The following is a 25,637-nucleotide window of genomic DNA, read 5'->3' on the forward strand; positions in this document are numbered from 1 at the left end:
ACACTCTAAGTGCCACTCCCAGAAATCATTCTAAGTCCCAAACTCAGAAATCATTCTAAGTACCAAAGTCTAAGAGTCTAAAGAGGTCCATATTTACCCAAATCCTTGGGTCTGGTGGCACGGCAGAAAGAGGGAAGTGGAGCAGCAGCAGCAGCAGGAACAAAAAACACCACACCAGAGCTCTCATTCCCTGGGCTCTTATAACCCTGCTCTGGTCAAAGGTGGGGCCAAAGAAGCAATGAGACAATCAGTCTCCAATAGAAAATGGGGTGCACGTGGTTAGAGCATTTGCTCACCAATCAGAAACCAGGTGTCCCAGTTATCTCCCATAATTTCATGTGTCTGGGGAACGTGTCTGGCACCATTACAAACGGGCTACTTTGAAATATCCCAACATATGACCCAAGTCTACCATCTGGGCATGCTATCTTGATTGACGCCTTTCTCTCTGGTATATCTTCTTTGAACTCCCTGTCATCTTTGGCCATTTTTGGTCATATCCGCCCAAACACCTCCTCCCAGTTGTCGCTCGTGCTCAGGGCTACACTTCCCCGCCCAACTAGCATTGAGTAAGGACATTCTCTTATCAGCAGGTGTATACCACTAGAAGTCAAAACAGTACTTTTCCTCCTCTCAGTAGACATCTGAGCATGCTCAGTTCTGCTGTTCATCTCATTTAGACACTCTGCCAGCACGTCATGGCCTTGAGCAAGCTCTGTGAAGCCGCTTGTAAAGACAGCTGCATTTTTTCCTCCTTCTTCAAAGACAGTCCTGAAAAATCTCAGTTAGAGTCTCAGTTAGTGAAATAACATCATTTAGTATAGAATCAAACTTCACGGTCTTCTTGCCCAGGGGTCAAGAGTCTGGAATATAAAGCTGGTTATGAGTCTGGGGTCTTCTAGGGGCTCTTCTTGTAGGCCTCTCCCAGATTAAATCAGCCATCTTTACTCTTTGTTAACCCTTTTTAGTACCAGATTAACAGTCCCCCACTTGATATTCTGATTATTCAGATATTTCAATATCTGATAAGCACGAATATCACTTCACTGCAAGTCACATTAGTCACTGACATACCACCACTGACCAGAACAAGGAACAAAAGTTATTCTACTCTATTATCTACTCTATTTGTCTTATCATTGTGTTTGAACCTAATCAGCTATATGGACTTTGGCAATTTCTTCAATTGCTTTGGTGCACATGAATAGCTGATTAACCCTTTTGTTAATCCAATACAAGACACCCATGGCAACAGCTACAAACTGAACTTGCAAGAAGAACACAATTATGATAGGATGAATAGCTGAAGGAAAGCTGTGGCTTTAGGTCAATAGCCCATAAAAACATCCCACCAATGACGAGCTGTCAAGGATTGTTCTTGTTTACTTAAGGCTTGCAACTGTCCATTGAAATGCCAAATCTTAATGTGTCCTGATTGGAGTCTAGATTCCAGTTCTTGCATGGCATCAGTAACCGTTTTCTCCATTCTTATCAAATTCTCCAATCCAGTCCAGTTTAATCCAGTATCAATATTCCATGTTGGAAATTCCTCATGATATATCATCTGGCGTCTTTCATAGGCTGAAATCCTGAAAACTTGATCACACACAGTAACTTCAGTAACATTACATCTACAACTTTCAGTTGGCACATAATCTGCAGTGGAAGTTCCCCAATATACTTCTGGGCACATAGTTATCACACACATGCAACGTTGTCCAACATCATACACATGAGTGTCATTACGGGCTAAATTTTGCCATTCACACACTGCAGAACTATGGTTTGCATTACAACCTTCTTCAGACCATGTAAGTTTTGGACAAACCCACTGATTCCTTTTCCATTGGACACAATGTTCTTCTAATCTGACTAACATATTATTTTTAGTAATCCTTTTTGCTACAAAGCGGGGTTCCTACTATTCTGGGAATTGTTACTGTACGTAAAACCCGTTGTTCTTGGGGTGCTGGTTCAACAATCATATGCATTTGCAATGTTCCCCTTAAGTAGTGCTTATTCCAATCAAATGAATCAATTTTATACCACCCAAGCTTTCTGTTGTTCCATAACTGGGTATTATCCCAGAACTCCTCAGGAAGTACACCATTCCCCAAAAGACTTACAGCTTGTTCAACCCTTTGAATTGCATATAATTGTATTGTAGCACATGCCAAAGCTATACCGGTTTCATTCTCCAATCCTACAATCTGTGACAGTGAAATTCATATGCTGTCCCAGCAATTGCCATGCATGTCATTGCACCTGAACTGTTTTTTCCATTTCATCCGGCAAGCTTCCAAAGTTATGTGTTAATGGGGTCTGATATCTTCCAAGTATCTCTCCCTATTTTGATAATTTGTTAGCTGTAACTTCAATATCATATGAATTTAGGATACCTGCCCCAGTTCCCATACCTCCCAGAATAGTGCCTAATAAATGCCGTTTCCTTCTGTGATGAATCTTGTCTGTAGCTTGATTCCACCATCCCTTAAACATAGGATCAGCTGAATGTTTGCACTGTGGGTGGTTACATTCACATTATGGAAATACAATAATACAGTTTCTTGGGAGATTCTAGGGGCTTCAAAAATTATTTGTTGTAATTCTGTTTTGTTAATTCGGGCTATATGAGGAACATGTTTAAATATAGGAGACACTGGAGCCTTCAAATAAAGATATGTCCACATATATGGTACACAAAGTGAAAGATTACAAGTCATGTCTTTACCTTCTACTTTTAACCGAAAATTATCTTTCCCATGAGTGATTGTTGTCCATGTTAAGATGTTATTAACCCACTGTTGTTCAATAGGACTTGTACTGATCCATTTTTCCAAGGACTTGTTCTGCATTTGTACCGTGAAACCTAATGTGGATGGTAAACGTAGACTACTTGTATACAGATCAAATTGGAATGTTATATTACTTTTCTCTCCATTTATGATATGTTTATCACCATCTTTTGTCCACCATACACATCCCACTGGATCTGATATCTTCACAGTCATTATAGGACTTTGTGTTGTATTGTGGCTATTTACCCACTTCCAGGTCATGTCAGTGTGCTTCACTAATATCAAGATAAGCCATGTGTTCCGGTGCTTACATACATCATCTTTTCGAAGTTCCAAAGATGGGGTTACATCATCATAATCATAATCAGGCTCAAGATCTGCAGGAGCAAGAATATTAATCAAAAGAACACAACATACAAGCCGTCATACATTCTTTTGTGGGCTCTGGAACTCCATGATTAAACACGGGCTCTTCGCGAATAAATTTTTAACATCAAAATGTAGATACCTGCAGCAAAAGACAAGGGGGGAAATGGGGGGGAGGGGAGAAACAACAAAATATGGGTCTTTACAGACCCCAGTTCTCATACTCACTCTCATTATTAGATAGCCCATGGGAAGATGTCACCCTCATTCACTTCCTCATCTTCAGGAGCTATTAAGTCCCAAAGCAGGTGATCCATGTCCGGTGTGTTTAATGTATTTAAGGGAAGGGTTTGTCTTGGTGCTTCACCACGTTGCTGCATGAACTCTCCATACTTGCAGTAGGTGACTCTCAACTTGTTACAGTGTAATAGCATTTATTCTATCCCCATTCACTCAAATAGACTCCTTTAGGATTTCTCTATTTGGTTCCAATTATTTTTCTAGGACTTAACTATACTGTTTCATAGCAATGCACCTATGCATCAGATAGACTAAGCTTGCCATGTTCTCTTAGCCATTTGCTAATCAGACTATCTGCATATTCATTTTATACATTTCCTTATTACCCCTACTTGCCTTATAACAATTCAAGTTGTTGACTTCTTCATTCTTTTAAATGTCTTGTTGCTATAACCCAAAAAATGCTGCTGAGAAAATCTGGCTGACAATCACTTCTACTTCTGGGAAAATGCCACATGGAGTGAACCATAGGCAAAACAGACAATGAGCCATTGCTCTAAAGTCAACAATATACATACATTTCATTTCAGTTAGGAGAACAGGCCCTTTATTTCCTTCAGGGGTCCTATCTCCAGTCTCAAAAGAGAAATGGGGTATTCTTCACCACCATTCCAATCCAAAATCAGGCATTGCATCTAACAACATGGAGCCCTCAAATCTCCTTAACCTGACATCTTAACTCACAAGGGTTTCCTCCCTTGGCCTTTCTAGTAGTCCCACTCCTTTTCCCGTTACACTAAGTCAGTCTAATGCCAGCAATACATTCTTCAACAGTAATACACTCTTAAAATAATTCAAGTGTCTAAAACAGTCTCAGAACAAAGAGGAAACTCATATACTAAATTGGGAAGATGTATGCTAGCTTTTGGGGCCTTAGGCTAAAAGTGTGGATTAATGATAATGATATCTTAGGGGAAGAACAGATAAGTTTCAAACTGGGTCATTCTACTTTAGACCATTGTCTGATTCTGGCCCATCTTGCTCACAAGTACACTAAGCCTAAAGGAGGCAAACTTTTTACAGCATTTATTGATTCAAAATCCGCCTTCAATTCCATCTCTCACAATTGTCTGTGGTGCAAATTGGAGCAATATTCTATTGCTAAAAGGCTACTGTTTTTGATACATACATTGTACTATAATACGTCTGCACAGGAACAATGTAGTAATGTTGGCCATCTCTCTAAGGACATTGCCTCTACCTGTGGAGTCAGGTAAGGGTATGTTCTTGCCCCTATTTTATTTAACTTATATTTGGCTGACCTTCCCTTTGTGTTAGGCCCATTACCTTCCCATCCACCTAAGCTTGGATCCACAAAGATCTTTATCCTTTTGTATGCTGATAATGCAGTTCTGATTTCTCAGACATGCTTGGGCCTTCAGAGATTGCTGATTACTGTCAGAAAAGCCTTCTAACTATTAATTATCTAAAATCTAAAGGTTTGGTCTTTTCAAAAAAAGGTTAGATACTCCTGGATGCTTAATAAAAATAGATTTGATCAAGTAGATTCATATAAATATCTAGGTTATTTGTTTTCTTAAACTGTAAATTGGAGGGTGCAGGGAAAATCTGTTAAGACCAAAGCCAAACAAAAATGTGAATTCTATAGCCCATTTTTTCTTTACTAAAGGTGGAAAACACATTCTGTCAGCCATCCAAGTTTTTATTGTTCAGTTGTTCAGTTGTGTCCGACTCTTCGTGACCCCATGGACCATAGCACGCCAGGCCTTCCTGTCCTCCGCTCTCTCCCAGAGCGTGCTCAAGTTCATATTTATTGCATCGGTGATGCTATCTAGCCATCTCATCCTCTGCCGTCCCCTTCTCCTTTTGCCTTCAGTCTTTCCCAGCATCAGGGTCTTTTCCAGTGACTTTTCTCTTTGCATTTGGTGGCCAAAATATTTGAGCTTCAGCTTCAGTATGTGTCCTTCCAATGAGCAGTCAGGGTTGATTTCCTTTAGGATCGACTGATTTGACCTCCTTGCAGTCCAGGGGACTCGTAAGAGTCTTCTCCAGAACCACAGTTCGAAAGCATCAATTCTTCGGTGCTCAGCCTTCCTTATAGTCCAGCTCTCACAGCCATACATTACTACTGGGAAAACCATAGCTTTGATTAGATGGACCTTTGTCGGCAAGGTGATGTCTCTGCTTCTTACTATGCTGTCTAGGTTTGCCATAGCTTTCCTCCCAAGGAGCAAGTGTCTTTTAATTTCATGGCTACAGTCACCGTCTGCAGTGATCTTGGAGCCCAAGAAAATAAAATCTGTCACAGTTTCCATTTCTTCCCCTTCTATATGCCAGGAAGTGATGGGGCCAGATGCCATGATCTTAGTTTTTTTAATGTTGAGTTTCAAACCAGCTTTTGCACTCTCCTCTTTCACCCTCAACAAGAGGCTCTTTAGGTCCTCTTCGTTTTCTGCCATTAGGGTGGTATCGTCTGCGTATCGGAGGTTGTTGATAATTCTCCCAGCAATCTTAATTCCGACCTGTGATTCATCCAACCCGGCGTTTCTCATGATGTACTCTGCATATAAGTTAAATAAGCAGGGTGACAATATGCAGTCTTATCGTACTCCTTTCCCAATTTTGAACCAATCGGTTGTTCCATGTCTGGTTCTTACTGTTGCTTCTTGACAAGTAGATAAAGCTAAAATCGTCTCTCAGACACTCTTTGGGGCACCAATTTGGTTTCCAACTGCTAAATCCTCTTTAGAAGGTGCACAATCTTATTTTCTTAGATCTCTATTTGGTGTGCCCAGGTGTATTGCAGGTGCTGTTCTTAATCTGGAGGCTGGCCTTAATTCTTTGAAGTGTCTGGCGTGGACATACTCCATTCATTTCTGGCTCTGTTGCCTTGTGCTGCCCTCCACCTCCTTTACATCTTTATTACTGATTCCTGTACATCACTTTGGAGAAAGGAAGTGGTGCAGAAAGTTAATTCAATAGGGCTCTCCCCTTCGTATTTACGATCTGGACTAGGATAGTGCAAAAATTCTAGTTAAACAGAGGTTGCAATATATTGACCTCCGAGAACTCTATTGTGCAGCATAGGGCCCATGCTCCCTCAGGTTTTGGGGTTTGCCAGGTTCCTTTTTAAAAGACAGAATGGCTGATTTAAACTGGCTGTCAATTCCTAAATATAGGAAAGCATTCTCTTTGGCCCAGCTTAATGTTTTACCCTCTACACTCTTAGCTGGAAGATATTCCAAAACAACGGTAAATGGGAGATGTTGCCCTTGTAACAATGTTGAAGTGAAATCTGTAATACATGTTTTGTTCAATGGCTGTTACTACCAGGGGGTCAGAGATGCCTTGATACTTCCAATTACTCAATTTTTCCCAGGTTGGTCTTTAGAATCTCTTATGTGCCTCTTACTCAAAGGATCCAACAGATTAATTACCGAGCGAGTTGCTAAATTTTTTAACGTTGCTATTTTAACTAGATCCTCTATGGCAGCAGTCCCCAACCTTTTTGGCACCAGGGACCAGTCTTGTGGAAGACAATTTTTCCACGGACTGGGGGGGGGGGGATGGTTTCGCTGGTGGAGTTCTGGCCGCTGGGACGCCATTTGCGTCCCTGTTCTTTGCAGTAATAGGCTACGTAAAGATTTACGTAGCCTATTACTTGAAGAATAGGGATGGAAATGGTGTCCACGTAGCGGATGCCATTTGCGTCCCAGTGGCCGGAAGTCTGTCAGCGGCTGGAGCCGGCTGGCAGCTCTGTGGACTTGCCGTGGAGGGCAGCTGGCCAGGGCCGGTGAGGATTCCGGGGCGGGGGGAGAGGGATGGATTGCCTCCTTCCCCCGTGTACCCAAAGTAAAGGGGTTTAACACACCCCTACTGCGGTCCAGTTCCTAATAGGCCACAGACCAGTACCGGTCCGCAGCCCGGGGGTTGGGGACCCCTGCTCTATGGCACTGTTACTTAATTTTATGATATAGAACAACATTTTCTGTTGTTATGTATTTTTGTATCTTTTGCTGGTGGTCAGTTGACCATAAATAAAGGATTCATTTATTCATTCAGGCTCCAAGCCATAGCATTGGACTGCTGAACATGATTTCTCAATTAATTCTAGAAATCTCAAACACAACTGCAGTTTCTCTTTCTTTAAATAAATCTAATTGTGCAGTTTTGAAAAAAAAAAAAGGTTTCTGTCATAATTTCTTGAAGAATAATTGAGCTTATTCAGTAAAATAATCTGCTAGGAAACACTCTCTTTTCTCCATTCTTCATAGCTACATGTTTTTCAGGAGATCTTATTTCATAATTGCCCTTAACTGGCATTTACAGATTAGTCAGCAAGGATGTACTGCTATATGAGTAAGACTTTCTCCACCCAAATCTATGTAGCATTCAGCAATGTATTTAAAACAATAAATCTGTTCTAAGGCCAGGGCATTTCAGTGCATATATTTTAGGGCTGTGCAGGGAGCCCACTATCCAACTCAGAAGCTGCTTTGTGGCTTCGGAGATGGGCCCAATTCGGCTTGGGCAGATTCGGGCCCCCCCGACCCAACTCAGCCTCGTCCCCAAAGCAGGATTCGGACATCAAACCCCGCTTTGGGTCCCCCGCAAACTCCCTTACCTTGCCGCCACCACCTTCTCTGCCACCGTCCTCACTGCTGCCATCCTCGCCACCGCCACATCCACCACAGCGGCCTCTACCGCTATTGTTCTTGCTGCCTTCTCTGCCGCTGTCCTCGCCGCCACCAACTCCTGAAGCCTGGACATGCGCTCCGACTCTTACTGCAGGGAGTTGCCATTTTAAAAATGGTGACTCCCTGAAGTAAGAGTTGGCGTGTGCATCCAGGCCTCAGGAGTTGGCAGTGGCAAGGGCAGCGGAGGCGAAGGCAGTGAGGGCAGCGGCGGCAAGGACAGTGATGGTGGCAGCGGTGGAGGTGGCAGCTAGGATGATGGCAGCAGCGAGGATGGCGAGGATGGCAGTGGCGGCAGCGACAGAGGCGGTGGCTCAGGTAGGGACCTGGCACGGCCGGGCCGGGGGTGTCGAAACTGCAAAGTACACCAAGTGCTTCAGAGAGCCCCTGACCTGCTCTGGGTCATTTCGTGCCCCCTCCGCTTTGCCTCGGAAGGGGCTCAAAGTGACCCGAAGCCGCCTGCTTCAACTCAGGGTTCGGGCCTTGGGCTGAAGCAGTGCATAGCCCTAATAAATTTGTCCTGGCAATCATCACAGACTATATATAGAATGTACCAAGAACTGAGACAATAATACTTGACAATAATACTAGAAAAAGGAAGCAAACAAAAATGAAACTTTTACTCATTAACAGTGCAGTCTTATACCAGTCTACTCAAAAGTTAATCCTGTTGAATCCAATGGGGCTTACTTCCAGGTAAGTGTCTATAGAATTGTAGTCTAATATATTCAGGTTTAATCGCTTCAACCTATTAAAAATGTGGCTACAGTAGTAATTCGGGTTTGTCAGTTTTTCTTAACTCTCATCTGATTCTAATTGAGGCAAACACTATACAAATGGTTCAGACTTAAATTAATGCCAAATGCTCATGTTTGCAAAGTAATTACTATAAAATGACTATATGATAGATATTTAATTTGAGATGTATTTATTTTTTAAATATGCTATTTGCATTCACAAAACCATGACAACCATGGGGCTGTCTCAGTACATCACTGGCCTGATATAGGTGGCAGGACATACCCTCGACCTAGTTTTTGCTGTTGGGCGGATGAGGGATGATCTGGGGGGCGGTGTTCAACAACCCCGTTGTCATGGTCAGTTCATTTCCTTGTAAAGTTCGGTTTGGCGGTAGCAGATCCTCTCTACAGGAGTGGGGGACCGATTAAGATGGTCCACCCCCAGAGACTTATGGAATCTGATGGATTCCTGAATGCTCTGGGGAATTTTCTGGCTGATAGGGCTGGCAATTCAGTTGAGGCCTTGGTCTCACTATGGAATGGTGAGATGGGAAAGGCTATCGATACCATCACTCCTAAACAACCATTCCAGTGCTGTGGAGCCCATAATTCACCTTGGTTTACAGAAGATCTACGGGCAATGGAACATGCCGGATGACTGCTAGAGTGCAGGTGGCTCAGGTCTCAGAGCGAGTATGATTGAAGAATAGCAAAGACTCTTCGTTGTGCCTATTATGTGGCAGTGAGGATGGCAAAAAGTTCTTATTACACCCGTATTATCTCATCCTTGAAATGTCACCCAGCAGAAGTGTTCCAAGTGGTGAAGAGCCTGTTGGGATCTGGCTCGGGCTCAGAGAAATTGGGACTGGAACCCTCGGTCATTTTCTGTAAGAAATTTGCTAGGCACTTTGAGGAGAAAGTCACTCTTATTCACTCAGAACTTGACGCCACAGGATCAGATTCCGTTGTTGCAGCCTGATGATGTAGACAAGATGCTTGAATCAGTCTGTCCCACCACATGTATTATCCAAGATGGGCAAGGGTCAAGCTTACAATCTAGCAGGGGTAGACTGATCGGGTGGGTCCAGGGGGTGGTAAATGCCTCACTCTGTCAGGGGGTGGTGCTTGCTGCCTTGAAAGAGGCTGTAGTGTGCCCTCTCCTGAAGAGAACTTCCTTGGATCCAGAGGTATGTGAGAACTACTGCCTCATCGCTAACATTCCCTTTCTGGGCAAGGTGCTTGAGCGCGTGGTGACTGGGCAACTTCAGACGTTCTTGGAGGAAACTGATTATCTGGACCCATTTCAGTCTGGTTTCAGGCCAGAGTATGGCACTGAAATGGCCTTGATTGCTCTGACTTGACTAATGAACTACTCCAGATGAAAGGCAGAGGGAGTGCTACCCTGTTGATCTTCCTAGATATCTCAGTGGCTTTTGATACCATTGATCATGGTATCTTCCCGGATTGGCTCTGTGGGATGGGGGTTGGGGGCACTGTGCTACAGTGGTTCCGTTCCTACCTGCAGGGCCAATTCCAGAGAGTGGTATTGGGGGATTCCTGTTCTACCCCATGACTATAAAGCTTTGGGGTGCCACAGGGTTCTATTCTATCCCCCATGCTGTTCAACATCTATATGAAGCTGTTGGGTGAGGTCATTAGGAGTTTTGGGGTGGGGTGTCACCAGTACGCTGATGATGCTCAGCTCTACTTCTCCTTGTTGCCGGAGTCAGCTGGGGTAGTGAAAGTGCTGGACCAGTGCCAGAGAATGTAATTGGCTGGATGAGGTCCAGTAAAATGAAGCTAAATCCTGACAAGACAGAAGCTCTGTGGATTGGTGGTTCCCAAGTCCAGGAATTGGGTAAGCAACCTGTCCTGTATGGGGCTGCACTCCCCATGAAGGAGCAGGTGCATAGCTTGGGTGTATGCCTAGATCCATTCCAGTCACTGGAACCCCAGCTGGATTCCGTGGCCCAGAGCACTTGGGGCCAGCTTTGGCTGATCCACCAGCTACGGCCTTTCCTGGACAGGGATAACCTAGCCACAGTAGTGCATGCACTGGTAACTTCCCAATTAGACTACTGCAATACACTTTATGAGGTGCTGCCCTTGAAGACGACTCAGAAGTTGCAGCTAGTGAAAAATGCAGCAGCTAGACTGTTGACTGGAACTTCGAATAAAGATCATATAACACCAGTTTTAAAGGAATTGCACTGGCTGCCAATACACTTCCGGTCAGAATTCAAGGTGCTGGTAATGACATTTAAAGCCCTAAGCAGCTTGGGACCTTGATATTTGAGGGAGCACCTCTCCCTATATATGCCTGCCCAAGGATTGAGATCTACAGGAGGAGCCCTCTTCTGAACTCTACCAGTGTGAGACATACACTATGGTGGGACGTGGGAGAGGGCTTTCTCTGCTGTGGCACCCTGGTTGTGGAATGGCCTCCCCTTGGAGGCCCGACTGGCGCAGATGCTGGTTTCAATTTGGCACCAAGTTAAAACATGGCTTTGCACACTATTTTTAGTGTTGGAGGGAGCAATCCTATGGTCGCTAGTCAGCAGCTAGACAGCCATAGGATACATCAGTTTCCGGGAACCAACCTCGGAGCCCATGCTCTAAGGTCAGTTCCCGGAGAACCAACCTTCCCCCCCTCCTGTGCTGCCTCTCAGGCAACTTGGAATGCCCCCACGCTCCGTGCTCAGAAGAGGAGTGTGGAACGGTGAAAACGGGGTGTTCCAGGGGGTGTTCCAGGGCAGGGAAGGTGGAAATGCCGGTACGACACATCCTATGTGTTGTCCAGTAGACACTTCCCCCACTCTGCCTTCCCGCGGTTAGACAGCCGAAATCAGCTGTCTAGCCACAAATGCAGGGCGGCTGAAGCGTGGAGGGGATGATCCCCTCTGCACTTCTCCTGCCCTGCATTGGATAGGCAGTTGCCTACAAGTTTGGAGGTGTAGGCAACATAAGATTGCGCCCTTACTGTTTTAGATTTTTAATTGGTATGAACTTGTTTAATGGTTTGATATGCTTTTAGCTGTTTAAATTATTTATCATTTTTTACTCTTTAAATTGATTTTATCTGTATGCCGCCCTGAGATCTTAATGATATAGCATGGGATACAAATGTGTTAAATAAACAAACAAATAAAAATAATAATAATTGCATGTTTTCAAAAATTTGGAGAATAATATTCAACCACTGGGGTGATGGTGGTAGTAGAATGATGAAATTATATTCAATATCTGAAGTCATGATATTGCTGAAGTTTGTAATTAAATGGCTCATAATACCAATTAGTCCAGCTTGTAATGCTCCACTGTATTATGAAGAGAGTGTCATGTCCCTGAGAGTTCTTCTTTGGCTCAGATTAAAATCAAGCCGAAGTACCTGCATCTCCCTCCCTGCTGATTCCTTGAACTTTACAATAGCAGAGGGTCCCTGGAAAGGTAATTTTCTCAGGATACCCGAGTACTGATGTTAAACATCTTGGAAACTACATGTCTCCAAGATCCTTGTACCTGAGACACTGACTGAAGACTTATGTTTTAATGCATCTGATGATTAGAATGAGAAGTTGAACTGAACTCTGAAAAGCAAGATGTTGGTATCACCCAGGACTCCTGGGAATTATATAAATGTAGAAAAGTCTGTAGGATTTGTCTTGTGTTATTTTGGGTTACACAAAAATGTAATTTATTACTTCTAATTGGATATTGATAGCATCACTGCAGATTAGAATATACTGTTGTACAAATATATTATTTTTGCCGGTAAGAATGAATAATTTATTAATTTTTAATTTACTTTTTGTTCATAGCAGAAGCACGTTCAGGAATATGGAAAAATTTTCAAGTCTCATTTTGGTCCCAAACTAGTTGTATCCATTGCAGATCGAGACATGGTGGCTCAGGTTCTCCGGGAGGAAGGATCCATGCCACAACGAGCTGACATGGATTCCTGGCAGGAATATAGGGATCTACGAGGGAGAGCTACAGGACTTATATCTGCGTGAGTGCAATGACATTTCTGACTTTACATTGCCAAACAATGTAAAGTCTATTGTTGTGTTCCACAAAAAGGAGACTGATGATGCATTTAAAGCTGCTTTTGATTAATGTGATTCTTTAAAGAATGGGCTTCTAACATGACTATATACCTATGCGATGAGTGTTGGCAAATGCCCCTGGGGAACATTCAGAGTAATTATTGATGTAATGTGCTTATTCAAAAGAAAGCCAATCCCTTTATGAGTCATAGGCATTCTTGTCCTTTCACAGGGTAAAATTGCAGCAGCTATGTGCTTTATGTAGTAAGAACTGGATTGTGCATTAGAAAAGGTCAGCAAAATCTTAATGATGCAGCATGGATCAAAATAAAGATGTCTATTCTGTAATTCCAGAGCTGGAATGTTCCATTTACGTTTGTTAACCATGGAGTCCTTTGTTGTTAGAGCTGTTAGGGTGCAGTCACCCCACAGTTATGCCTGTTGGAATCAATGACATGTAAGCACCCATAACTTTTAGGCTGGATTGCAGCTTGATTATTTTATGGTAAACGTTCAAAACTGTATGACACAATTGGGTGGGTGGTGATATATTTAATAATTAAAATACTTAATGAAACAAGAAAAACAGCATTTCATGGAATTTCTTCTTGATCATGAAAAAAAGAGCTGCAGTGAAATTATGTTTCAGTGATTTCAGTCGAAGGAATTGCATTCCTGTCAAAGCAGATAAAGATTTTCTCATTTGTTCGTATTAGTTTGATATACCAGTTGATATACCAGCAGGAGTGATGCACAGATATTCTGTTTTGTACAAGGATCTCTCCCTCCCCTTATCTCTCCAAACAGTACTTATATTTTTGAGGAGAGGGGCAGGGAAAAGGGTGTCTTGCAGCCTGCCCTACTTTGCAGGGCTGGAGGTGCAGACATGCCAGTTTGTCACAGTAGTTATTTTGAATATGTTCTTATTCCAGATTATAGTTACTAGTTCATAGAAAGAACACATTTCAATTAAATGTAATTGATAACTCATGACTAACTGTGGGTGCACAGACAATAGGTCTTCCCCATATGGCTCTTTTCCTTCTGGGAAGCACATAGTGGCCTTCCACATCATATAATGGCTTGGCATATTATGGTGTGTGTACAGGTGGCCAAGGACTTCTGGGAAGGTATAGTGCTGAAAAATGGTGCACAGGGGATGATGGACTGTGCCAAAGGTATTTATCCCTTATAATCTGCTGTTTTAATTTCTATACTTGTTGAAATTACTAGAGTAACATGACTTGATGGAACAAGAGTATATTTAACAGCTACCTAGATATAGCAAAGGGGAATCTATGTTTGGAAAAGGTTTCTCCATGCAGATCTTTACTAGTAGACAGGAAAATGGTTGGGGGTTGTTCACATACACATACACACACATGCATCCAGCAATTAGTGATGAGGCACACATACCTGTCAAACAGTGTTATTTTATCAGATCACCTATTAGGATCTGAGCCCAGGTTCCTCCCAGTTCCTTAGAGGTAACTCTGCCACCACCCATGTATTAAGATATCTTATGGGATATTTATATTTAATAACCTATAGCCTGGATGCATGGTAATCCAGGTTTATGACTCATATATGGAGAAGGACTGCCCCCCTTTTCAGAGATTCCTTTAAACTCCTTAACAACCAGGTTAGTGTGTTTGCCAAGCAGTCCAGCCCATGGGTAGGCCAACATCCAGGTTCTGCAAGAGAATCAAATCAGTTTCCAATTCAATGTATTTATTAAAGAACCAAGCAGGGAGAAGTTCAGAAATAGTCAGTTGCTTAAAAAATAAAATGAAACACAGGAGACATCCAGTTGGAGCCATGGTGTCCGGCAGTGACTTGTAGAGCTCTGCAGGTTGCTTATCTCAAACAGCGGGGGAAAGGTTGAGAAACCTTTTTATCTTCCCCTGGAATTAGAAGGGGAAACTTACAGTACCATCCGGATGGAATCTTGGAAGAACAGCTGCTTTTGTGAAGAAACAGAAGGGCTGAAACCTAAAAATAGATGCCGGAGTGTCAACTACTGCACACTGTTTGAAACTTCTAAGCAATTAGGAGGCACAAGGACAAACGGCTCCAAACAACATCTCTGAATTTAAACTATCAGCAATATCTGAGGACTTGTAATTAAATCTGAGTAAGCTTGTTTTTCTTGTTTCTGCAATTATACTTGCTTGTTGTGCTTTGGAAAATACCAAAGGAAAAAAGGAAAGGCTTGAAAACGCCACCTACCCCCACCCCCAATGGCTCCCCTGACAAAGGTTTCTAGAAATGCCGGAGATGAAGAGGAGTTGCTTGCTTTGATAAAAACTATGACTTTGCAGCTACGAGAGCAGTCCAAGAAACTTGAAACAATTCAGGACTCAATAACCGCCCTTCAGGGGGCTGTGGATTTAATTAATATCTCTTTTCAAAAGATGGAAGTGAAGGTTAATGATTTTGAAGATCGGATTGTTGCGCATGAAACAGCTAAGAAAGTGTCTCATAATGTTTTGTCTGCTTGAATCTCTCAACTGGAGGCTTTCACACGCAGACCAAATCTATGTATCCTTGGTATTAAAGACGTGGCTACTGATACAGGCTTGGTGGAATTTATGGATAAACTTTTGCATGAGCTATTTGCTTTACCATCTGATTTTTTACTTGATATTGAGCATGCATATCGTGTTTCTGGTTCAATGCGTGGCACTAAAGGGACTTCTGGAACTGTTATTGTTCAATTTTCATGAGTCTAAACAAAAAACTACCTTATGTATCTGGCAAGGGAACAAGGTGAGCTCTGGTGGGGACCAGCAAATGACAAGATTATGCTCTTTCCTGATTATACTAAAGAAATTGCTGACAGAAGAAGGCAATTTGCCAAGGCAAGAAGTTTGGCAAAGCAAATTAACCTGCAATATCATATTAAATATCCAGCTACATTTTGTGTTCTTTTTGAAGATCAGATGAAAAGATTCTTGGATCCTGATGCTGCAGAAACATTTTTAATTGGTATTAAAATTAAATTCAGGGAACCAACTCTCTCAGCCTCTGGAGTTGGAACTTAGCCATTTTCACTGTTCTTCTGAAGTCTTGTTTGGGTTTTAGCTGATAAGTGGTTAGGCAGTAGGTCAAAGATAAATGTTTGCATTTTTTTCTTCTTTCTCCTCTTTCTTTATGTTTTATTGTAATAAAGTGCATATTTGTGTGTGTATGTGTGAGTACACATATAAATTATTTTTAGATATGATACTACTTAAATATATAAATGATTTGTTCCTGTTTTTGTCTTTCTCTTAAACGTCTCTTTTTTCCCTTTTTCATTAGTATCATTACTATTAATATCACTATGGGATTATTGTTGTTGCTGTTCCTTGCTGGCTAAACCTTTAATGCTTATTAATATGTGTTAACTGAATAGTAATTTATGGCTAATGGAAATGGATTGTTTGCTTCTATTTCTGCGCTATAAGACTGTTTGGATATTTGGTTTGTTTTTATTGAAGTTTAGTATAATTCTGTTTTTTTCTTTTTTCTTTTTTCCCTCTTCCTTTTTTTTGCTATCCTCCCTTTCTTTTCTTTTCTTTTCTTTTCTTTTCTTTTCTTTTTGAATACTGTAATGTTCGAAACTGAAGATTTTGATTATATTGTTGGTAGTGTTTATTTTATTTGTAAAAACAAAATAAAAAATAAAATGAAACCTCAAACTAGCTTGCTAGAACTTGCTTATCAACAATTTAAGAGTAACTCACTAAAGCAGCTTACAGGTGAGGGAGCGGATAAGACCTACCTGGGCTCCAAGCCTGGCTTGGCCTTGTCTTCACTCTTTGCCAACCAGTCAGAGACAAAGGAAAAATCTCAAAGAACCCACGTATTTCTATGGGGCTGGGCAGTTTCCAGGCAGGGAGATTCAAACTGACCAGTCATTAGCCTGGAAAGACCTGGTCCTCCATCCTCGAAGTGATTTTTACAGTACCTCTTTTATATAAGCTGAGTTAACAGGGAAGGGTTATACAAATGCAGATTGGTGTCCATAGCTGCCCAGCTATATTCTTTGTTAAATGATATTTCCAGAAAACTGGGGTCAGTGAGGGGCAGCAGGGAGAAGGCTGGATTCGGTACATCTACCAACAGTCACTTCTCTAGTCCAAGTCATGTGACAAATAGATGAAAGCTATAACCAGGATACCAATATGATTGCATGTGACATGGATAATGGGCAGTCTAGTCCTGTGATCATGCTACACCAACACCTGCTACTCCAGGGTAGTATAGTAGTAATCCTATGCACATCCAGCAGCAGAGTCAATAGCATAATAGCTACATAAATAAAAGCTAATGTAGTAATATTGGCATACACTGTCACAGCAATCCAGGCAACGCCACTATCACATACCAGTAATTATACTGTCCCCCCACACTACTCATGAATAAAAGACCAAAATCAACACATGACAGATCAATAATAATACTCTCATTCCGGTAAGTCTTTGATCTGTTCATGTCATAGGACATCTTTCCTTTTGGCTCATTGCTTTTATCCCATCCAGTTCTCTCCCGCTAATTCATTTGGCTGATTACCAGAATCTGCTGGTTATTGCCCCAGGACACCTTGATTTCTAACAAACCCCTATCAGCTCCGTTTCTAGGTTTATCATCATAGCAATAGTAACTGGAAGTGGATTGGAAAGACATTGAGTTTCCCTCTCTAATTTTTGCTACTTCTCTAAAGACAAAGCCATGGACAAGATGATGGTCCAAAGATAATCTAGGAACTTCAGTTAATACAAAATCTGGGGGCTAAGATACTGACTGGAACTGACCACTGATCATATATCATCTTCACTGGCTCCCAGTTCATTTCTGGGCCAAATTCAAAGCTAAAGCACTTCACAGCTTGGGACCACGTAGTATCTAAAGGAGCACCTCTTTCCATATATTCCTGCCTGAGTGGAGATCATCCGCAGAAGCCCTGCTCCAAGTGCCCTTGCATGCCAAGATACTGGGCTTCTTCACATAGAGCTTTTATCCTGCTATTGAGATTGGTTACTCATGGAAGTTTGCGGGTCCTTTAGATGACATCGTCAACCTCCAGGGCATCTCCTGCACTAAATGACCTTTATTCCATTGTTACAAAGATTGGAGATAATGAGCTATCGAATTACAGTGCTTGAGTTCTGCTTGAGTTCCCTTTTGAAAAGAGGAAAACTCGCAATGAGAGGAGCTAGACCAATGAAACGTATAGAAGGCTCAGATAAGGGGGGGAAGGGGGGGAAGGAAACACAAGTAAAGGGAGTCCATCGTGAACAGAAAGCCCCATTTAAAATGCGTGATTTTAGGCTGGCGTAGAGATGCTCACAATGGGTGGCTACTTGAGAGTGGGCTTTTTTCAGTAAAGTGGGCCTTTTTAAGCTCCAGAGTTATGGAATATCCCTGAGAGGTCTGCCTGCTATCTTATTATCTTTTTGGCACCAGGCAAAGATGCTTTTATTCTTTCAGGTGTTTTAATCCTTTATATTTCTGCAGCTACATTGAGTTTTTAAGTAGGTTTATCTTTGATATTTTTAGGGCGCAATCCTATTCAGGTAGGCGGCCGCCTCCAATCTTGGAGGCGACTGCCTATCCAAAGCAGGGCAGGAGAAGCATGGAGGGGATTGTTCCCTCCGTGCCTCTCCTGCCCTGCATTTTTGGTTAGACAGCTGATTGTGGCTGTCTAGCCACAGGAGGGCTGATTGGGGTGGAGGCTGTTGTACAACACACTGGATGTGTCATATAGGCATTTCTGCCCTCGCTGCTCTGGAATGCCCCCCAGAATGCCCCTTTTCGGCCGCTCTGCACTCCTCTTGTGAGCGCAGAGGATGGGGCTATTCCACGCTGCCTCCGAGGCAGTGTGGAAGTGGAGGGAGGTCGGTTCTCTGGGAACTGACCATGGAGCACAGGCTCTGAGGTCGGTTCCTGGAAAACCAGATATCCTATGGCAGTCTAGCCACTGTTTAGCGGCCATAGGATTGCTCCCTCTGTCCTGCTAATGTCTGTTTTAGCCTCTGCTGTTTTTAATTGATTGATGCTTTTAATTGATGGTTTTATTATGCTTTTTCTGTTTTTCTGTGGATTTGGGATTTTATTTGTGCTTTTATTATATGCCACCCTCAAAGCTATTAGCCATGACACAACTAATACATCTTAGAACTAAAACAAACAAAGATGCAAACTCTCATCCCTGCTGGATATCGTAAGAAACCACTGCCCCCTTCCCAATTTGTACGCCCCATCACATAGAAAGCTGAGGTAGGTAATAAGGGATGGTGGTGGTTCTGCATCTGCTAACCATCACAAGAACAGAGAACAGTTGAAATAATCCACGCTTCGGTTTGCAATTAAATGCCTAGAGTGGCTTATAATAAAATAATAAAACCACAGTAGTTCCAATAACATAATAAAAACACAATGGCTTGGATCCAGATTTACGCTGGATCATCTGCGCTGATAGAAGTTGACTTCCCTGTCCCTCTTTCCCATGGTAGCCCTTACAGTCCCCTGAAAAATGCTACACAGAGAGCGAGGAGATACTGTTGAATAAGATGAGCTGTGGTGTGGGAGGATCTCCCAGAATCGGGTAGAGGGATGTTTTGTGAGCGGAGGTCCATTCCTCTTGTGGAAGGCAGATCTTGGATACAACCCCCATAATATGAAACAGCAGCATATAAATCAAGAGCATTAAAAGCAGATTAAAACCAAGATTTAAAAGCCTGGGCAAATAAAAAGGTCTTCATCTGGTGCTGAACAGAGGAGAGTCAACACTAAGAGAGCTGCTTTGGGGAGAGGATTCCAGGGATGAGGTACCACCACTATAGTCCCTTTCCCTGGTTGTCACCTGCTGCACATCAGAAGGGATGGGCACCTGGAGAAAGGCGGCTCACTTGAAGATAATCTCACTGTTCAGGCAGGTTCATGTGGATCTAGGTGGTCATCCTGTAGATACCTGGGTTGTAAACTGTATAGGTTTTATAGCTTAGGGTGCAATCCTGCACAAGTTTAGACAGAAAAAAAGCCTATCATCCCAGCATTCCCCTAGCCAGCTATGCTGCCTGGGTCATGCTGGGAGTTGTAGGCCTTTTTTTCTGTCTGAACTTGCATAGGATTGCACCCTTAAAGAACTAGCACTTTGAATTGTCTTTAGAAATGTTCTGGGGTCTGGGAGTCAGTTAAAACATTTTAACCTCACTGGTGAGATACTTTCCATGTTCCCTTTTATTCTATCCTCTTATTGAACAGAGTCCATGGTGGAGTTAGTTCTGATAGCATTACAGAGAAAAAGGGCTGATCTTTTTCCTCTGGCATGATTTTTTCCCACACGTCTGTGCTCTGCTAGCAACTAGCATAGGTAAACATAGGGGCATCCTCTTCCCACTAAGTGGGTGTTACTCAAGTGTAGGATCACTCCGATAAAATATAAATCATAATGTATAATAATGTATTACACAACATATGTAATTTATAGCATGTAGAGGAATATAGTATTTGCTTCATGTTGATTCTATCTGAATAAATATTTGCCCAACATTTCTCCCTCCAGCAACAGTTTCAAGTATGAGCACATTTTCTTATTGTCTCCTAATGATAAATTCTCTTTTTACTTTTTGACAGACAGTGTGATCTAGATCATTTTGAACTGTTATTTCTTTCAGAGAAGGGGAGCAGTGGCTAAAAATGCGGCGTGTGCTAAGGCAAAAAATGGTAAAACCCAAAGATGTTGCCATTTTCTCAGGAGGCATTAATGAAGTTATTGCAGATTTAATTAAGAGAATCCACATTCTCAGAAATCAAGAAGAAGATGGGGAAACAGTAATAAATGTTAACAGCCTTTTTTTCAAGTATTCAATGGAAGGTGAGACTTTTTCTTAAAAAGGAATTCAAGTTTAAAAATTCTGTGATGAATTATTCTGCATTAATTATTATTATCAACTATAATCTCTATTGCAATACTCAAGTCAATGGGTGCGGCATCCTCTAAACGTTGTGAGTTGCACAAGTGGGCATTCCCAGCTGGTGTGCTCTGAATAATGTCCCTTTGTGTGTCTGATAAAGTATTGTTCGGTGTTTTCAGTGTGTTGTGGATGAGTTACATTGCACTGCGCATTGCTACACTACAGTCTACACCAGGGATGCAGAACATCAGGCCTTGGGGCCAAATCCAGTCCTCTGGGGTTCCTAATCCAAGGATCCACAGAAGGCCAAGCCGCCTTTCCCTGGCCCCAGCCACTTTCTCCTGACTACTGATGGTTTGGTAGGTTGCTGGCATTTGTGCAGTTTTCCCTATTCTAAAAGGTTGAAATGCCTCTCTTAAAGCTTGGTTACTGGCAGTAAGGGTTTTAAGCTCAAATATGCTGGTATTCTTGGTTTTGTGTCCTGCCCCTTTTGCCTTTGGCTCTGCCCACTGCTGGAATACAGACCCCAAGAGCTTCTCCAAAATGGAATTTCGCCCATGGGCTGAAAGATGTTCTGCACCTCTAGTCTACACCATCTATCACCGTTGTGTGCACTTTGTTGAATGCTATATTGTCTTTGCTGTGTGTGTACATTTATGCAAGAATATATACACAAAACCCAATTATATGCATGTTGAGTACAGAAATACAGCAGATTTATTATAATAAATATAATAATACATTATAATAGATCTGCTTTATTTCTGTATAAATCTAATAAATCTGCTTTATTTCTGTACTTTAGGGCTGCAATCCTATACACATTTACTGGGAGCAAGTCAGTGTGGCTGACTTCTGAGTAAACATGTATAGGCCTGCACTGCAAATTATATTGGAAAGGAAAAGAATAAACTCTGAATTATTTTGCCTGTGCAGGAGCAGCAACTGTTCTGTATGAGTGCCGCTTGGGATGCCTGGAAAACCAAATCCCCCAGAACACTATAGAGTACATTGAAGCACTGGAGTTGATGTTTAGCAGTTTCAAAACTACCATGTATGCAGGAGCTATTCCCAAATGGCTTCGTCCAGTTATTCCAAAACCTTGGAGAGCATTCTGTAGATCATGGGATGGACTTTTTAAATTTAGTAAGTTTTTAAAGTATTGTTTTGGTATGTTTGCACTTATTTGAAAGGCATTTGTTTTTGTTTTCCTCAATAATTGTAATATGAAATGGCAGCCAAAGAAAGTAAGTTCAAGTATGACTTATTAAGGATTTTTGTTGAAATGTCTCTGTAGGAAAACTCTGATATGTAATACTGGGTCTGAGTAGGAAAAGCTAAGCTTTGTTAAGTTGTTCATAACTGTCCATGGAGAATCCTGAAACTAAATGACCCTTCTCCCCAGTTGTCAAAATATGTATTGTTGCAACAATTGGTATACCAAATCCTAATGCAAGGCTGGGCAGCCTCTGGCCCTGGGGTGCCCATCCACTCCACAAAGGATTGGGCTGGGTCAGGGTGGGGCTTGATGATGTCGTGGGAGGGGGTGGGACTTTGAGGTAGAGTCATGCCCCGCATAACTTAATCCAGTCCATGGGCTTGGTCCAGATGGATAATCCAATCCCCAGACAAAAATAGATTGCCGCTCCAGCAGTGACCAACTTGGAGGTTACCAGATCATGGATCACCATGGGCAGGCTATCCCTATCCCAGAAAGGCTGTAACTGATGAACCAGCTGAAGCTGGTAAAAGGTGTTCCAGGCCATGGAGGTTATTTGGGCCTCTATTGACAATGTTGGATCAAGGAGCAGTACCAAGCTGTGCACCTCCTCCTCCAGGGAGGGTGCAACCCCCATCCAGAACAGGTAATACAGCAACTTTCTGGACATGGGAACCACCAACCCTCCATCTTGGCCATGCTTTCTGGAGCTGATGGGAGCTTGAGTACAACAACATATGGAAGGCTACAGATTACTCACCCCTGGTTTAGAGGAACATGTAATTTGAGCTTGACTCTGTGCTGCATCTTACCTAAAAAGCAATAAAACAATGGTTGCTAAAGCATCTTTATTTTTTTCAGCAACATTAATGGTAATGTAGCTTGTTTTCTGTTCTGGGCGCAATTCTCTATATAACAGAATTCGTAGTAAGGATGTCGCTTATGTGCCTTGCCTAGCAGACCAGTTTGCTTAACAGAGTTAGGATAGTTTTCTAACAAGCATTTTGCACTGAGGCTATTAGCCCTGAAAGGGTTTGGCATTACAGAGTGAGTTATTCCTTTAAACTCTAAACTTGTACTGAAGATCCCATATTGGTTTGCAGTTGCCACATTACAAATGGGAAATAACTGCATGAGAAATTAAATATCAGTGATTGACAAAAATATTCCTTTCCCCCCTCTTTTACTCACAAAGGTCAAATTCATGTTGACAATAAATTAAATGACATAAAGTCCCTTTTAGACCAAGGAGAAGAGATAGACGGTGGACTTCTCACAACTTTGCTTAAGAGTAAAGACCTCACAGTAGAAGAAATCTATGCCAATATGACAGAAATGCTTTTGGCAGGGGTAGATACAGTAAGTTTACTATTATTATTATTATTATTATCATCATCATCATCATCATCATTATCATCAATAGCAGTAGTACAACTTTATTAGTGTAATTATTGCTATGTTTGGTGAATGGACACTCCCTAAATATCTTATATTCATATTATTCTGAAATAGAGAGAAAATTGGGGGCTATTTTAGATGTTACTTTTCCCCTGGTTTGCATGCTTCGTCTTCCATCTCTCACTACTCCCTACCTCTGTTTTGGAGTTAGGGAGTACTGGTAAACCTACATGTATCTAAAAACAGGACCTCCCTCATCCTGCAATAAAGGATCTGATTTAGGCCGTCAAAGGGAACTAAAGGGATTTCACTCCCAATAGAACCTATGTTTCACACTGGTTTGGATATTCCCTTAAACTGGACTCATCACATGAAAGCCACATTTCAGTGTTGATTCTATACAGTTACAGCTGATGTTTGAGAAATAGCAAATCAGTCTACCTCTGCCTACAGTTTTTGCACAATCAGATTTTCTCTAAGAAGAAAGACAGCAATGCAAAAGTAACCAGGTGATATTACTTTCTTTGTCTTAGAGAGATGTGTTTGTTAGAATTTTAATTCTGGAAGTATTTCCAGTAAAATCTATGGATGTATGATTAAGAGTTTATTAAACATTATTTAATAAAAACCAATGCCACACCTGCGAGTTGAATTTAGTGTGCCCTGATTTCAAAATTAGAGGAAACAAAGGGAACTTGGGAGCCACAGAATAAAATACATATCTTTCTTATGTGTCAGGCATGCTTTCCTCACATTCTCTAGATTTTGGTGATTCTTAGGAGATGTTTGTTTCCTCAAAGAAAATCAAATGTATCAATCCTTTTCATCTTCTAGACATAAATGTCTCCTTTAGACTTGAAACAAGATCCTTTGTAACCTCTACTGGCAATGCCTCATGCCATCAGAGCCTTTGCCTTCATTTATATGTACCTCTTTAGCTGGTAATGACCAGTTTATCTGTCCTACAACATGAGAGGAAACATATAAGACCTGGCTCCCCAGTGCTGTGATTTAGAATGTAAAAACTGTAGGCACATAAAAGCCTTATGAAACACTTTGAACAGAATAGGGCAGGCCACTGTTACTGGGTTGGCTTCAAAGCACTTCAGATACTTTAGTACAGTGCCAGTTTTGAAGAGGATGTGAAGGCGCTGGGAACTTGAGAGGAGACACTGTTTAGATCACAGTAACTTCTTATGTAGTTAGACACAGTTCCCAGCCTCTAATCTACTGAGAGAAACTGTCCAAAACTGAACTTGTGAGAGAGAAAATAATACAATACAAACTAAAAAAAAAATGAACTAAGGGACCAAGGGCAGTTTTTTACCCTGATGTCCAGTTTTTTACCCTTTTTTGTGAGGCAGGGGAAAAGAGAATTGAAATATCATGACCAAATGTACCCCTAAATATATGATAGATATTCTGATAAATATTAAAATAGCACACACAACTTGATATTCAAACAATCCATATTGTGATTATAAATGAGAAATCAAAGATGAAAGTAATTAGTTCCATGGCAGACATTAAGGAAAATGCGAATCCAGGAAAAACAAAAAGAGTAGTTTTTTTTAAAAAAAATCAAAGTTTCTTTTATGTTCAGTAACATGGTGTAATTTCAAATACAGGCAAGGAATACTAATGAAAGATATAGAATCATAGAATAGTAGGGTTGGAAGGGGCCTACAAGATCATTGAGTCTATAGGCTAATGTCTGCTTCTTGCCATTGCCAACCAACATCGTATCATCCATATTGGCGTTTGACTATCTTCCATCATATGTATGTATTATTTAAGAGATGGGAGTACAGGATAAACATCCTTACAGAAAGGTGACATCCTCCTAATGGTTTCACCCTCTCTCACAGAGTAAATTTCTAATTTCCAACTGTAGATAATTGAAATAGAACCCATGCCTCATTTCAGGATTATATTGTAATTTGTAACAAGCTCCACCCTGCCTAAATGTTAAGTCTAGGCCTCTCTTTGTTCATCCATGCAGAGCAGGAAAAACATGGAAATACCGTTCAATTATACCTATTTAAATAAATAATTTGGTCTTTATAATAATCATTTTTCAAGTATGTTAAAATATGTTTTATTCAAATAACTTATTAAAAAGTATGGCTGAAAATGAAGAGCATGCACACTTTCTTGTTAGATTCAGGGGAACGTGTTCTATAGATTATGATGTGATGCTATTATAATAGC

At 41.6% G+C, this 25,637-nt stretch overlaps 1 protein-coding gene across 3 annotated transcripts in view; it reads left to right on the top strand.

The window, feature by feature from the left end:
* The window catches only part of CYP27C1 (cytochrome P450 family 27 subfamily C member 1), a 51,370-nt gene that overhangs the window by 11,471 nt on the left and 14,262 nt on the right, over window positions 1–25,637 (top strand). For 2 of the 3 annotated variants that reach the window (XM_084829511.1, XM_084829520.1), the window contains 4 exons: window positions 12,681–12,868; window positions 20,570–20,769; window positions 21,746–21,955; window positions 23,224–23,387. In XM_084829511.1, coding sequence (XP_084685637.1) covers window positions 12,681–12,868; window positions 20,570–20,769; window positions 21,746–21,955; window positions 23,224–23,387 — 762 coding nt within the window. Of the gene's footprint in view, window positions 1–12,677; window positions 12,869–20,569; window positions 20,770–21,745; window positions 21,956–23,223; window positions 23,388–25,637 lie in introns of all 3 variants that reach the window. The other variant, XM_084829502.1, reaches the window with a different exon arrangement.

Source organism: Heloderma suspectum, chromosome 1 (genome assembly GCF_057233095.1).
Source record: "Heloderma suspectum isolate Gila_16-S chromosome 1, 16-S_ref, whole genome shotgun sequence".
NCBI classification, from domain to species: Eukaryota; Metazoa; Chordata; class Lepidosauria; order Squamata; family Helodermatidae; genus Heloderma; species Heloderma suspectum.